Here is a 15,222-nt window from a genome sequence, read left to right as displayed (position 1 = left end):
TTTCCTATCTAAAGAGCCCCTCTAAAACACATTAAAATTTTTTTAATTTTATTAAAACACAAATAAATATTTTATGTTAAAATTACTAATATAGGTTGAAGGAATTTCTCATTCTTGCCCTCTCAAAATATTTATTATCCATCCCAGTCATTTGGCATCTATAATAAACCATCTTGAATTCATCTAACCAGCAGTTATTTTGAGAATTGTCTTTCTGTACAACTATGACTCATTTTCTGAACCACCACTTTAGGGCTAGAACGATGTTTATCCTTTTTTTCCTGAGTCACATTGCTCAGAAGTACTCTTAAGATTCGGTGCTATGTATACCAAAAGTGCTCAAAATTTGTTTGTTGATCAGTTAGTTCTCATTCTTATAATTTTAGTTCTCATCCTTATAATTTAGGTCAAAGTACATGTCAGAAAGCAGCAAAGTCATTCATTTAACATCTTTTACTGACATTTCTGAATGTCTCAAGCCCCAGCTGGATAGAAGATACGCTTATACAGAAGAACCTAGGGTGAGTGTTTTGAGGACTGAATAAACCTGATTCTTCATTTAACTGATCAATATCTCCTGATTTTAGAGAATTTGTATTGATTTATCATAATATTTTTTCTTTACTAAGCAACACATTTGATTTTTTTCCTTGCCAAAGGATTTTTACACAAATATTTCCTCTGTGTTTTTCTTTTGTAGTACCATGGTTCTATATACTGCATTGATTACTGTTTTCAAACACAATGGTGTTCTGGTTTTGGTATGATGACACTTGAAAGAAAAATAGTATTTGATGTTACATTTTAGAAGCCTAGAATTTTTTTTTTTTTTTGAGATAGAGTCTTGCTCTGTTGCCCAGGCTGGAGTGCCGTGGCATGGTCTTGGCTCACTGCAACCTCCACCTCCCTGGTTCAAGCAATTCCCTGCCTCAGCCTCCCAAGTAGCTGGGACTACAGGCGCACACCACCACGCCTGGCTAATTTTTCTGTATTTTTAGTAGAGATGGGGTTTCACCATGTTGCCCAGACTGGTCTCGAACTCCTGACCTCAGGCAATCCGCCTGTCTCGCCCTTCCAAAGTGCTGGGATTACAGGCAGGAGCCACCGCACCCAGCCAAAGCCTAGAATTTTTAAAGGGCAGGGTGTTTCCATGGTACAGCTACCCTGATAATGTGGATTTAATGCACTAGTTCTAGATGAAAACTTCACATTCCCTAAGGATTATACTTTAGGTAGAAACCTTGGCAGTCCTAATACAGTCTGAACACTTAGCTATAATTTTGCATAACTATTTATTTTATTCTATGCAAATAGTACTCCATTTCTTTTAACTGTTTTTTTCTACTAAAATAATGATTTTTTTTTTTTTAGTTTGTAATGCTGATAGTTAAACATAGTAAAAACATTAAATTCTCACTTCAGAATTTGTTTAGCAGGCAGATAGAGAGGTGGAGAAATGGAGAGACAGTAGGACAAAAAGAGAGTGAGAACCTTACTTAAACCCTAAATTTTTTATACCATTATTATCTTATTATAAAGAAGTAGTCTATGAGTTCTACAAAACATATAGCAAAGAGTTAAACTGAATAGTAGATGCCCTTTCATATTCTGAAGTCACTCCTGTGCTTGGAGAAATAGCCAGCTTTCTGTGTTTCAAAAATTGTATGAGGGTTGCCAGCACTGTTGGCAGAGAAGCCTATAAACAGCAACATTTTATGAGAACTTACACTGCCATTTACACTGTGCAGGCCATGACCTATACAGGGTGAGACTGTCCAAGAGGGACCCCCTAAGGATAGTTAATGAGCAGCACCGAGAGGCCTTGGAGATAGTTCTCATCATAACCCTCTGTAGCTATAATAGCAGCACTTCAAGGCTAAAATAACATTAAATATGCATGAAAGAGGCCACCAACAAGGATTTGGAATACTCCTAAAATGGTCTTACTTTGCCTGAAACATGAAAATAATTGAGGCTGGGAAGTTGCTTCAACATTATGTTTAAAATCAGATTGGTTTATAATAGAATATATTCTGTGGCTATAGTTGGGCTCCACAAATGAATCTTATATGACTCTCAAATGCAAACATACTGCATTAATTACATATATGGTACAAAAATAAAATAGTCCAGTGGGAAAATGACAGCATGGTAGAGTTTATGAAATCCTGTTGTGTAATGCCATAAAAAAATTACAATGTTTTTGGGTGGATAATAGACTTCTGTTTTGTTATCTAGGTTAAAACCGTGTCAGATGTTGGTGCCTTGGGAGGATTTGACATGGAAAATTTGTTGCAATCTTTGTATGTAGAAAATAGAGCTGGATTCTTCTTTACTAAATTCTGCGAGCATTCAGGGAACAAGGTAGAAAAGAATTATTTAAAATTTAATTTTATAATTTTACTTCATTTAAAAATAAGAGACATCAAAATAATTAAGTGCTCACATAATTATATTTGATGTTAAAGTTCCCATCTGTGATAAGAAAATTCATATTTAATATTTAGTAAATATTTAAGCATCTCAATTATAATTCTTTTGCTCATCCTACAATTACAAATTACATTGAATAGTGGCAACATTATTTCCAGTTGGTTTTTCAAAATTAAAAAAAAAAAATCAGTCTTACTTTTGCTCAAATGAAAAGTATTGGCCAGGCGCGGTGGCTCATGCCTGTAATCCCAGCACTTTGGGAGGCCAAGGTGGGTGGATCATTTGAGGTCAAGAGTTCGAGACCAGCCCGGCCAACATGGTGAAACCCCATCTCTACTAAAATACAAAAATTAGCTGGGCGTGGTGGTGCATGCCTGTAATCCCAGCTACTCGGGAGGCTGAGGTGGGAGAATCACTTGAGCCTGGAGGCAGAGGTTGCGGTGAGCCGAGATTGCACCACTGCACTCCAGTCTGGGTGAGAGAGTGAGACACTGTCTCAAAAAAAAAAAAAAGTATTTAACTGGTTCAATTACTAGAGTAATGTTTGGTTCTGCTGTAATACACATTGCCCATATATATCAAAATACATGGCTACTCTTTAACTGTTAACTAGAATACTTACCATTTTAATGACTAATTATGTGAGAGGCATACATGCAAAAATATAATCTTCCAGCAACAATATCAATAAATATTTTGTGTATTGCCAGTTTGTGATAGAAGATTAAAACCGTCTTAAATTGAACCTGATTTATGGTAACAGCAAGGAGCTAAACAGTTACTTATATTTGAAATTAGAGCTTTGTAAGAGTTTTAATAATTGGGTGGTAATAATTTATGTACTTTTTCCATCTGTAGTTGTGGAAGAACAGTGTGTACTTTTGGTTTGACCTGCAGGCTTATCATCAGCTTTTCTACCAAGAAACACTTCAGCCTTTTAAAGTTTGCAAGCAAGCGCAAGTACGTAGTAAATAATATTGTTTCAATGTGAAGCACTAAGTACACAGAGAAATGAAAATTGTGTCCAGTCCGAAACAAGAGAAATCTGGGATCGCAGGCAAAAAGGCAGCAATTAAATTGTTGCCATGGGATTACTTTATTTGAAATCAGCAGAATATTGTTTTATAATATGATTTGTGAGTTTTCAGTTTTATCTCTTTTATTTGGTTTGCTTTATTTTCTCTTGCCAACTACTTGTTCTTCTGATAAAGAACATCTCTCTCTCTCTTTTTTTTCTAATGTATACCTTTTTGGTTTGGTTTTGAGTGATTTAAAAGAAGACCCTGAGAATGGACATGTAATGAATCATTGAAGTGATGGGGAACAGAGACATTGACCAATGTTGCTCTCTGAGCTTCCTGCAGGTATCAGCTGTTGGACATACTAGGCTGTTGACTTGGTATAAGCAGGAAAAGATGTTGACTGACTATGCAGTGCAGGCCCCATGTAGTTGTTTAGGCTTCTGTTCTACATGTCATAGGAGACAGACAGTCAGGGAGTGGAGGAAAGAATGTTTCAAGACCACCCTGAAGCCAAATAGAGGAGGAAAGAAAAAAAATAGAGGGGGAAGAACAGAGGATTCTCTGTAAAAGGAGAGAGAATAGCCTATTTTGTGGGGAAGAAGAAAAGGGAGCAGAATTGTGACTCAAGCTGACTTATTTTTGCAGTTTTTTATTGTCAGGCTCTTCTGATCTTTTATGGAGACAGGTCTCCAAGCCTAGAAAAGTGCTAATCACTTCTATATCTGTTCACCACTTAAGTGATTCTTACAATCCAGAATAACTGCATTCCAGAGGACCTCCCCCTGAACAATGCTAAGGAAACTAGCTTCATCATTTTATTTATTATCTTATAATCTTATTTGATGTATCATAGTGTACCGCTGGATGTTCACTGTTACTTCCCCCACCCTGACTCTGGCATTAATAACTATGCTTTGTAAATCAGCTGACAGAGCTTTGTACTTTTTACTGTGAGATAAAGGGCTTCAGCCCCTACATAGCCCATATCTGTCTCCATGAAATCATGAAATTATATCTCTAATTTACTAGCACCATTTCTGAGACCACCCAGTTGACTATTCTGTTTGTTAATCCTTTACCTGTAATTCTCTATAACCTATTGCCCTAATCCTCCTAAACTATTGCCCCTGTCTGTTCAAGTACCATGCATTATTTTTATTATGTTTTCACTACTACAAAGAGTATTCCTCCAAAAATCTTCAGCTGCCCAATTAAGTGAGTTTTTTTCTTAATAATTTTCATATTTCCATGACCTTGTAAAAGAGGAAATTCTATTTGAGCTTGGTTGACTTGTTAATTATTAGTAATAAATGATTGTAAAACCACACAGTTTTGGTTACTTGAAGGTGGACTATTCTGTTTTGGGATTTTCGAGGTCTGTAAGGTTTTTATCTTCTCCTAGGTTCTCTTTTGGATAGTTAAAGCAGGGTGAGAGGAAAACAATGGAGACATTTGCTTTTAGGAATGAAGAAAGATAAATAAAAAAGCAGATCTATGTGTTTGTTGTTTTTTGACATACTTGCTCTTTGCATCTATATTTATTTTACTTTGTTTTACTTTTTTATTTATTTACTTTTTTAGAGGCAGGATCTTGCCCTGTCACGCAGGCTGGAGTGCAGTGGAGGGATCATAGCTCACTGCAGCCTTGAACTCCTGGGCTCAAGTGATCCTGCTGCCTCAGCCTAAGTGCTGGGATTACAGGCATGCACCACCATGCCCAACTTTATTTTTTTGGTTACAGGAGCAATTGTCTAAATTGGTTTAGGTTCTAATTATCCCAGGTTTCTGTGACTTAAGATACAAGAACTGCCTGTAATACTATAATCCTAGAGATTCATTTTATGGTATGAAATGCTGTCTGTTTCTTTATAATAGATATATGACTCTCTTCAGGGGTAAATTTACAATTTAGATCGTTGGATTGATAATGCCAATGGCACAATACAATAAGCTGGACTATGTAAAAATTGCTATGGGCCAGGCGTGTTAGCTCATGCCTGTAATCCCAGTACTTTGGCAGGCTGAGGCAGGAGGATTGCTTGAGCCCAGGAGTTCAAGGCCAGCCTGGAAAACAAAGTGAGACCGCATCTTTATAAAAAATTTAAAAATTAGCCAGGCATAGTGATGTGCACCTGTAGTCGTAGGTACTGGAGAGGCTGAGGTGGGAGGATCGCTTGAGCCCAGGAGTTCAAGGCTGCAGTAAGCTATGATTGCGCCACCACTCTCCAGTCTGGGTGGCAGAACAAGACCCTGACTCAAAATAAATAAATAAAGTTTCTATGAACTTGATTTTATATTGTTTTCAAGTTTCTGCCAATTTGTGTGCTAGGAGACTGAGATTTGATTTCAAGAGACTTACATGATTTTCTGTACATAAATGCTGAAGTTTTATTGCCCCATGAACTATTGCAGAAATATCTTTATTCAGACTAGATGGGGAAGGGTATATCAGTAACAGTGATTAGCATGACTAAAGAGTCCAAGAGTTTGAAGTACTGTCTTGGGTACACCCTGAAGATTTCACCACATGGCTTCAAGATAGAATAGTACACAGTTGGAAACCAATTTAAATGGTGTTGGCAAGGAGAAAGGGAATCATCACCATAGTGTAGAGACATCTTTGACCCTAGCGACAGCTTGCCAAGGAACCATATACCACTACTAAGATTTGGAGACCAGATTGTTACTGTAGATCGTTCTACAGTTTTTTTTTTTTTAATTTGGAGATTTTTCTTTTATTTCAATTTTATTTTTTCTTTTTTAAAATTGTTATTATATTTTAAGTTCTAGGGTACATGTGCACAACGTGCAGGTTTGTTACATAGGTCTACATATGCCATGTTGGTTTGCTGCACCCATCAACTTGTCATTTACATTAGGTATTTCTCCTAATGCTATCCACCCCCAGCCCCCCACCCCACAACAGGCCCCAGTGTGTGATGTTCTCTGCCCTGTGTCCAAGTGTTCTCATTGTTCAATTCCCACCTATGAGTGAGAACATGCAGTGTTTGGTTTTCTGTCCTTGTGATAGTTTGCTGAGAATGATGGTTTCCAGCTTCATTCATGTCCCTGCAAAGGACATGCACTCATCCTTTTTTATGGCTGCATAGTATTCCATGGTGTATATGTGCCACATTTTCTTAATCCAGTCTATCATTGATGGACATTTGGGTTAGTCCCAAGTTTTTGCTATTGTGAATAGTGCCACAGTAAACATACATGTGCATGTGTCTTTATAGTAGCATGATTTAAAATCCATTGGGTTTATACCCAGTAATGGGATCGCTGGGTCAATGGTATGTCTAGTTCTAGATCTTGGAGGAATTGCCACACTGTCCCCCACAAGGTTGAACTAATTTATACTCCCACCAACAGTGTAAAAGCGTTTCTATTTCTCCACATCCTCTCCAGCATCTGTTGTTTCCCCTGGCTTTTTAATGAACGCCATTCTAACTGGTGTGAGATGGTATCTCATTGTGGTTTTGATTTGCATTTCTCTGATGGTCAGTGATGATGAGCATGTTTTCATGTGTCTTTTGGCTGCATAGATGTTTTCTTTTGAGAAGTGTCTGTTCATATTCTTTACCCACTTTTTGATGGGGTTGTTTGTTTTTTTCTTGTAAATTTGTTTGAGCTCTTCGTAGATTCTGGATATTAGCCCTTTGTCAGATGGGTAGATTGCAAAATTTTTCTCCCATTCTGTAGGTTGCCTGTTCACTCTGATGGTAGTTTCTTTTGCCATGCAGAAACTCTTCAGTTTAATTAGATCCCATTTGTCAATTTTGGCTTTTGTTGCCATTGCTTTTGGTGTTTTAGACATGAAGTCCTTGCCCATGCCTATGTCCTGAATGGTATTGCGTATGTTTTCTTCTAGGGTTTTTATGGTTTTAGGTCTAACATTTAAGTCTTTAATCCATCTTGAATTAATTTTTGTGTAAGGTATAAGGAGGGGATCCAGTTTCAGCTTTTTACATATGGCTAGCCAGTTTTCCCAGCACCATTTATTAAATAGGGAATCGTTTCCCCATTTCTTGTTTTTGTCAGGTTTGTCAAAGATCAGATGGTTCTAGATATGTGGTGTTATTTCTGAGGCCTCTGTTCTGTTCCATTGGTCTATATATCTGTTTTGGTACCAGTACCATACTACTGTAGACTTGGAGTATAGTTTGAAGTCGGGTAGCGTGATGCCTCCAGCTTTGTTCTTTTTGCTTAGGATTGTCTTGGAAATGAAGGCTCTTTTTTGGTTCCATATGCACTTTAAAGTAATTTTTTCCAATTCTGTGAAGAAAGTCATTGGTAGCTTGATGGGGATGGCATTGAATCTATAAATTACCTTGGACAGTATGGCCATTTTCATAATATTGATTCTTCCTATCCATGAGCATGGAATGTTTTTCCATTTGTTTGTGTATTCTTTTATTTTGTTGAGCAGTGATTTATAGTTCTCCTTGAAGAGGTCTTTCACATCCCTTGTAAGTTGGATTCCTAGGCATTTTATTCTCTGTGTAGCAATTGTGAATGGGAATTCACTCATGATTTGGCTCTCTGTTTGTCTGTTGTTGGTGTATAGGAATGCTTGTGATTTTTGCACATTGATTTTGTATCCTGAGACTTTGCTGAAGTTGCTTATCAGCTTAAGGAGATTTTGGGCTGAGATGATGGGGTTTTCTAAATATACAATCATGTCATCTGCGAACAGGGACAATTTCACTTCCTCTTTTCCTACTTGAATACCCTTTATTTCTTTCTCTTGCCCAATTGCCCTGGCCAGAACTTCCAACACTATGTTGAATAGGAGTGGTGAGAGAGGGCATCCTTGTCTTGTGCTGGTTTTCAAAGGGAATGCTTCCAGTTTTTGCCCATACAGTATAATATTGGCTGTGGGTTTGTCATAAATAGCTCTTATTGTTTTGAGATACATTCCATCAATACCTAGTTTATTGAGCGTTTTTAGCATGAATGGCTGTTGAATTTTGTCGAAGACCTTTCCTGCATCTATTGAGATAATCATCTGGTTTTTGTGATTGTTTCTGTTTATGTGATGGATTACATTTATTGATTTGTGTGTGTTGAACCAGTCTTGCATGCCATGGATGAAAAGCCAACTTGATCATGGTGGATAAGCTTTTTGATGTGCTGCTGGATTTGGTTTGCCAGTATTTTATTGAGGATTTTCGCATTGATGTCAGAGATATTGGTCTAAAATTCTTTTTTTGGGAGGATTCCCTCTGTTTCTATTGTTTGGAACAGTTTCAAAAGAAATGGTACCAGGTCCTCTTTGTACCTCTGGTAGAATTCAGCTGTGAATCCATCTGGTCCTGGACTTTTTTTTTTTTTTTGGTTGGTAGGCTATTAATTACTGCCTCAATTTCAGAGCCTGTTATTGGTCTATTCAGAGACTCAACTTCTTCCTGGTTTAGTCTTGGGAGGGTGTATGTGTCAAGGAATTTATCCATTTCTTCTAGATTTTCTAGTTTATTTGCATAGAGGCGTTTATAGTATTCTCTGATGGTAGTTTGTATTTCTGTGGGATCAGTGGTGATATCTCGTTTATCATTTTTAATTGCATCTATTTGATTCTTCTCTCTTTTCTTCTTTATTAGTCTTGCTTTGGTCTATCAATTTTGTTGATCTTTTCAAAAAACCAGCTCCTGGATTCATTGATTTTTTTGAAGGGTTTTTTGGGTCTCTGTCTCCTTCAGTTCTGCTCTGATCTTAAGTATTTCTTGTCTTCTGCTAGCTTTTGGATTTGTTTGCTCTTGCTTCTCTAGTTATTTTAATTGTGATGTTAGGGTGTCAATTTTAGGTCTTTCCTGCTTTCTCTTGTGGGCATTTAGTGCTATAAATTTCCCTCTGCAGACTGCTTTAAATGTGTCCCAGAGATTCTGGTACATTGTGTCTCTGTTCTCATTGGTTTCAAAGAACATCTTTATTTCTGCCTTCATTTCGTTATTTACCCAGTAGTCATTCAGGAGCAGGTTGTTCCATTTCCATGTAGTTGTGTGGTTTTGAGTGAGTTTCTTAATCCTGAGTTCTAATTTGATTGCACTGTGGTCTGAGAGATAGTTTGTTGTGATTTCTGGTCTTTTACATTTGCTGAGGAGTGTTTTACTTCCAATTATGTGGTCAATTTTAGAATAAGTGCTATGTGGTGCTGAGAAGAATGTATATTCTGTTGATTTGGGGTGGAGAGTTCTGTAGATGTCTATTAGGTCCACTTAGTGCAGAGCTGAGTTCAAGCCCTGAATATCTTTGTTAACCTTCTGTCTCGTTGATCTGTCTAATATTGACAGTGGGGTGTTAAAGTCTCCCATTATTATTGTGTGGGAGTCTAAGTCTCTTTGTAGGTCTCTAAGGACTTGCTTTATGAATCTGGGTGCTCCTGTATTGGGTGCACATATATTTAGGATAGTTAGCTCTTCTTGTTGAATTGATCCCTTTACCATTATGTAAAGGCCTTCTTTGTCTCTTTTGATCTTTGTTGGTTTAAAGTCTGTTTTATCAGAGACTAGGATTGCAACCCCTTCTTTTTTTTGTTTTCCATTTGCTTGGTAGATCTTCCTCCATCCCTTTATTTTGAGCCTAATATGTGTCTCTACACGTGAGATGGGTCTCCTGAATACAGCACACTGATGGGTCTTGACTCTATCCAATTTGCCAGTCTGTGTCTTTTAATTGGGGCATTTAGCCCATTTACATTTAAGGTTAATATTGTTATATGTGAATTTGATCCTGTGATTATGATGTTTGCTGGTTATTTTGCCCATTAATTGATACAGTTTCTTCCTAGCATCGATGGTCTTTGCAATTTGGTATGTTTTTGCAGTGGCTGGTACTGGTTGTTCCTTTCCATGTTTAGTGCTTCCTTCAGGAGTTCTTGTAAGGCAGGCCTGGTGGTGACAAAATCTCTCAGCATTTGCTTGTCTGTAAAGGATTTTATTTCTCCTTCACTTATGAAGCTTAGTTTGGCTGGATATGAAATTCTGGGTTGAAAATTCTTTTCCTTAAGAACGTTGAATATTGGCCCCCACTCTCTTCTGGCTTATAGCGTTTCTGCCGAGAGTTCTGCAGTTTTTTTGACATTACATACTTGCTTCAGTGAGAGAGCACTACTAGAGAATGAAACAGACCTGAGGACTACTGTCTTTTGTAACTTGTGAAATCTTTCAGATAAGTTATATCCTAACAAAAATTGTGCATTTAGAATCTGTCACTCTCCATAGCATACATAATGATATTTAAATAAAAATAAGTAAACGTATGAAACAAAAATATTAAACATGTTTAAGTACACACACACACACGCACCAAATTTTAAAAGTAAGAAATGGGAAGGAGGAAAAAACTTAGAGTCTAGGAGAATTATATGGAAAATGTAGTAATTAATGAATGAAGAGGGTAGGTAAGAATGAAATGGAAATGAGAAATGAGAGAATTCCTAGGTAAATCCACAGCACTTTTACCACAAAGTGCTATTTAATATAAAGAAATTCTTGCAGCAGTGTGAGATTTTTGTCTTATTGGATTGGACGTCAGGGTAACACACTGTTATTTTAATATAGCACCTAGATCAGAGGCTATATGACGTAGAAGGCAAAAAAAAATCACAGAATGTGGCATTGAAGACATGAATTATTTACATTCTCCTAGTTACTAGCTGGGTAAACTTTGTTAAGTCAGTTAGTTTTAATAGGTCTTGGTTTCATGTTCTGTAAAATATGGATAGTGATAATGTTTTACATTTTGTTTTTCTCTACTGGTTTGGAAGTTACATATTATATTTCTCTTTTTACCCTTACAGTTTTGACATGTATACGGAAATCTGTGAAGTCTAAAATTAATCATTATCTTCATCCTTCTCTCAAATAAATCAAGGATCTTAGAACACTTTAATTCTACCATACCTTGCCCATTTTACATATAATTTTTGTACAGTATTTTTGTTAATTTCGGCTTTTACCCTCCTAGTAGTCATCATTACTTTTTTAATACTGTCAATGTTTATGTCAGTTTATTCACAAATTTCTTGCTTGCTATTGCTTTTTGTGTCATATTCCTTACTTTCAGTTTAATTCCTGAAGACTATCCTTTAGTAGTTTTTCCATTAGGGCCTGCTAGTGGTAGTAGACCCTATTTGTTTGAAAATGTCTATTTTATTCTCTTATTGTTGATTTAGCTGAATATAGAATTGTAGGTTGACAGTTTCTTCTCACCACTTTGAAAATACTGTTTTATTGTTTTCTGCCTTCCATTGCTATTATTGAGGAGTATGCCATTGCTCCTTTGTAGGAGGATGTTTTTTCTCATGTTTACTTTTGCAGTCTTTTCTTTGACTTTGGCATTCTGTATTTCACCTCAGTGTGTTTACCACTGGAAGGTTTTCAGGGGCAGTAACATGCATGGAGCTGTCATCTCCTGTGATAACAATGCCTTCTTCTGGGATTCCTCCTGAAGCACCTGCCTGAGCCTGTTTTACAGTTAACTTTTTTAATAAGTAGAAGGAGTACATTCTAAAAAAATGATAAAAAATATAGTGTAGCAAATACATAAACCAGTAATATGATCATTTATTATCACTATCAAGTATTTTGTACTATACATAATTGTGTGTGCTATACCTTTATACAACTGGCAGTGCAATAGGCTTGTTTACACCAGCATCACCACAGACATGTGAGTAATACATGTGCTACAGTGTTACTAGGCAATAGGAATTTTCCAGCTCCATTATATTATGAGACCACCATTGTATATGTGGTCCACCATTGATTGAAACAATTTTATGCAGCACATGACTGTATATTTCATGTCACTCTTAACCCCTCTTTCAGGTTTTTCCACCTTTGAATATCTGTGTTGTATGTTTTAGATTGAAATAGATCAATTTTCCTTGTACTGTTTTTCAGTTCATATATTCTTCAGATTTCATTCTGCTATTTAACTTACCCATTGAGTTAAATCATTTTAAGATTATGTTTTTGTATTATTAAACATTATATTTGTGTTTTACAAAATTTCCTGGGGATTTTTGGTCTTTTTCCTCATTTTAAAATTTCTTTTAAAAACATTTTTATTTTACTTTAAGTCCTGGGATACATGTGCAGAGCATGCAGGTTTTTTACATAGGTATACACATGCCATGGTTTCTTTTTTTTTTTGAGACGGAGTTTCGCCTGTTGCCGAGGCTGGAGTCCAATGGCATGATCTTGGCTCACTGCAACCTCTGCCTCCCCAGTTCAAATGATTCTCCTGCTTCAGCCTCCCAAGTAGCTGGGATTACAGGTGTGCACCACCACGCCTGGCTGATGTTTTGTATTTTTAGTAGAGACAGGGTTTCACCATGCTGGTCAGGCTGGTCTTGAACTCCTGACCTCAGATGATCTGTGTGCCTCAGCCTCCCAAAGTGCTGGGATTACAGGCATGAGCCACCATGCCTGGCCTGCCACAGTTTCTTTTTTGATGTCTCTAATCATTTTAAACATGTGTTATAGTTTGTAGCTGCATTAGTTATCTCTTCTGTCATAACAGTATTATCACAAAATTTCTGACTTAAAGCAACACACATCATTATCTCATAGTTTATGTAGGTCAGGATTCTGGGCACAGCTTTGTTGGGTTCTCTGTAAGGTCTCAGCCAGGGCTAGTGTCTCATCTGGGGCTCGACTGGGGAAGGATCAGCTTCAGTGTTCACATGGTTGTTAGCAATATTCAGTTTCTAGCATCAGAATTGGATTGGACATCAGGGTAACACATTGTTAGACTGATGGCCTCAGATTTTTGTTGGCAGTCAGCTAAAGGCCACCCTCAGTTCTGTGTCATATGGCTGTCTCCATATGGCAGCCCACAGTGTGGCAGTTTGCTTCTCTAAGCCAGAAAAGGGGAGAATTTCTTAGCAAGACAGGCATTGCTATCTTATGTAATGTAACCACATACATGTAATCACGTACAAATCATCACCATTGCTATATTCTCTTGATTAGAAGCAGCCACATGTTATGCCCATACTTGGTGGGAGAGGATTATGAAAGGGTATGAATACCAGGAGATACTGTTTTCGTGGGGGCCTGGCTGCTATAGTATTCAATAATTCTGTAATTTGTAGTTCTTGGAAGAACTAATTCTGCTATTTATTAGTTCTGCTGACATGGTGGATTCTTTTCTGGCATGTTTTGTAATTTTGAATTATGAGCTTTTTAGTGGGGTTTTTTATCTATGCTGTTTCTGGTAGGCACATTTTGTAATCATTTCCAAGATGAGAAATTAGCCAAGTATAAACTTGAACATGAAGCCCACATAATGGTAAACTCACGATACCAAATTCTCAGGAGATATGTTGTTTTCTTTCTTTTACAAAGAGGCTAGGCCAATAGAAGCAAGGCTTTTTTTTTCCTTTTTTTTTTTTTTGTCTCCTAGGTTTGGTAGGTATAAAGAAGCTTGCTTTTCTGGTGCTTACTATGGGTATTAAATAAGGGAACATGTGACTGCTTCTTGCAGAGATTTCCTTTTCTGGTATCTTGGCAGCCTAGATTACCTGAAAACTCTTCATCTAAAAAATACCTAGAAATGCTGGATAAAATATAACAAATGTACTTTTAAGTGCATGGCCGAGATGGTAAGGGACATCACCAGGGACCATGGTTAAGAAATGTACTGAGAACCAGAGTGATAAGCATGAGCTGACAATGGGACTGTCATGGATAAACCAAGAAGTGTGGGTTATAAGACCCACAAGGCACAGACAAGGCCCTGGGCTCTTAGAGGCGAAAAGTGACACTAAGACCCCCCACATCTACCAAGGTCTATGAAGGGTTATACACAAGGTGAAATGCAGAGTGAAAAAAGACTATATATATGTTTATAAAAATTTATTTTTAATATGTATTTTACAAGATCATATACAGGTGGAAGTATTTTGTCATATAGTACAGAGCACTCAATGGAATAAACAGTATTATTAGGGTCAATATTTAAGGTTCTATCAATTACCTGGATAATGAGGAAGGAAAACGGGAATTTGAAGAAACTAGGGTGGAGGAACAGTTCCACAATATAACTTAAATTAAAATATACTACATTAGGCCAGGCGTGATGGCTCATGCCTATAATCCCAGCACTTTGGGAGGCTAAGGTAGGTGGATCAACTGAGGTCAGGAGTTCGAGACCAGCCTGGCTAACATGGCAAAACCCCATCTCCACTAAAAATACAAAAATTAGCCGGATGTGGTGGTATATGCCTGTATTCCCAGTTACTCAGGAGGCTGAGACAGGAGAATCACTTGAACCCAGGAGAAGGAGGTTGCAGTGAGCTGAGATCATGCCAATGCACTCCAGCCTGGGCAACAGAGTGAGACTCCATCTCAAAATAAATAAATAAATAAAATGAAATAAAATATACTACATTGAATCACAACCTTTTAAGGATCTCCTTTATAATATTCAGTTACTTATTAATGAACATTCACTGAGAAGCCTGCTATGTGCCAAGTAATGTTCTGTGGATAGAAAGATGATTAGGACAAAGTTCTTGACTTAGAAGGCTCACTCTCTAGTGGGGGAAGGAGATAATTACAAAGCACTTCAGTCGTATTTAAAACAGATAATAATGTCTCTCTCTTTTTTTTTTGAGACAAGGTCATCTTGCTCTGTCACCCAAGCTGGAGAGCAGTGGCTCACGATCACGGCCCACTGCATCCTCAACCTCCTGGGCTCAAAGTGATCCTACCACCTCGGTGCCCCCTATGATTCCCCTAGTAGCTGAAACTACAGA

The 15,222-nt window shown here is 37.3% G+C and overlaps 1 protein-coding gene across 24 annotated transcripts in view; it reads left to right on the top strand.

The window, feature by feature from the left end:
* RGS22 (regulator of G protein signaling 22) overlaps positions 1-15,222 on the top strand; it is a 173,232-nt gene that overhangs the window by 64,766 nt on the left and 93,244 nt on the right. For all 24 annotated transcript variants that reach the window (XR_001720326.4, XM_016959721.4, XM_016959719.3 and 21 more), the window contains 3 exons: positions 407-521; positions 2,239-2,364; positions 3,292-3,393. Coding sequence is in view for 23 of the 24 variants with exons in the window: in XM_016959721.4 (XP_016815210.1) it covers positions 407-521; positions 2,239-2,364; positions 3,292-3,393 (343 nt within the window). In the remaining variant the exon portion in view is untranslated. The remainder of the gene's footprint in view (positions 1-406; positions 522-2,238; positions 2,365-3,291; positions 3,394-15,222) is intronic.

Source organism: Pan troglodytes, chromosome 7, assembly GCF_028858775.2.
Source record: "Pan troglodytes isolate AG18354 chromosome 7, NHGRI_mPanTro3-v2.0_pri, whole genome shotgun sequence".
Classification (NCBI taxonomy): Eukaryota; Metazoa; Chordata; class Mammalia; order Primates; family Hominidae; genus Pan; species Pan troglodytes.
This window is presented reverse-complemented; position numbering and strand designations above follow the sequence as displayed.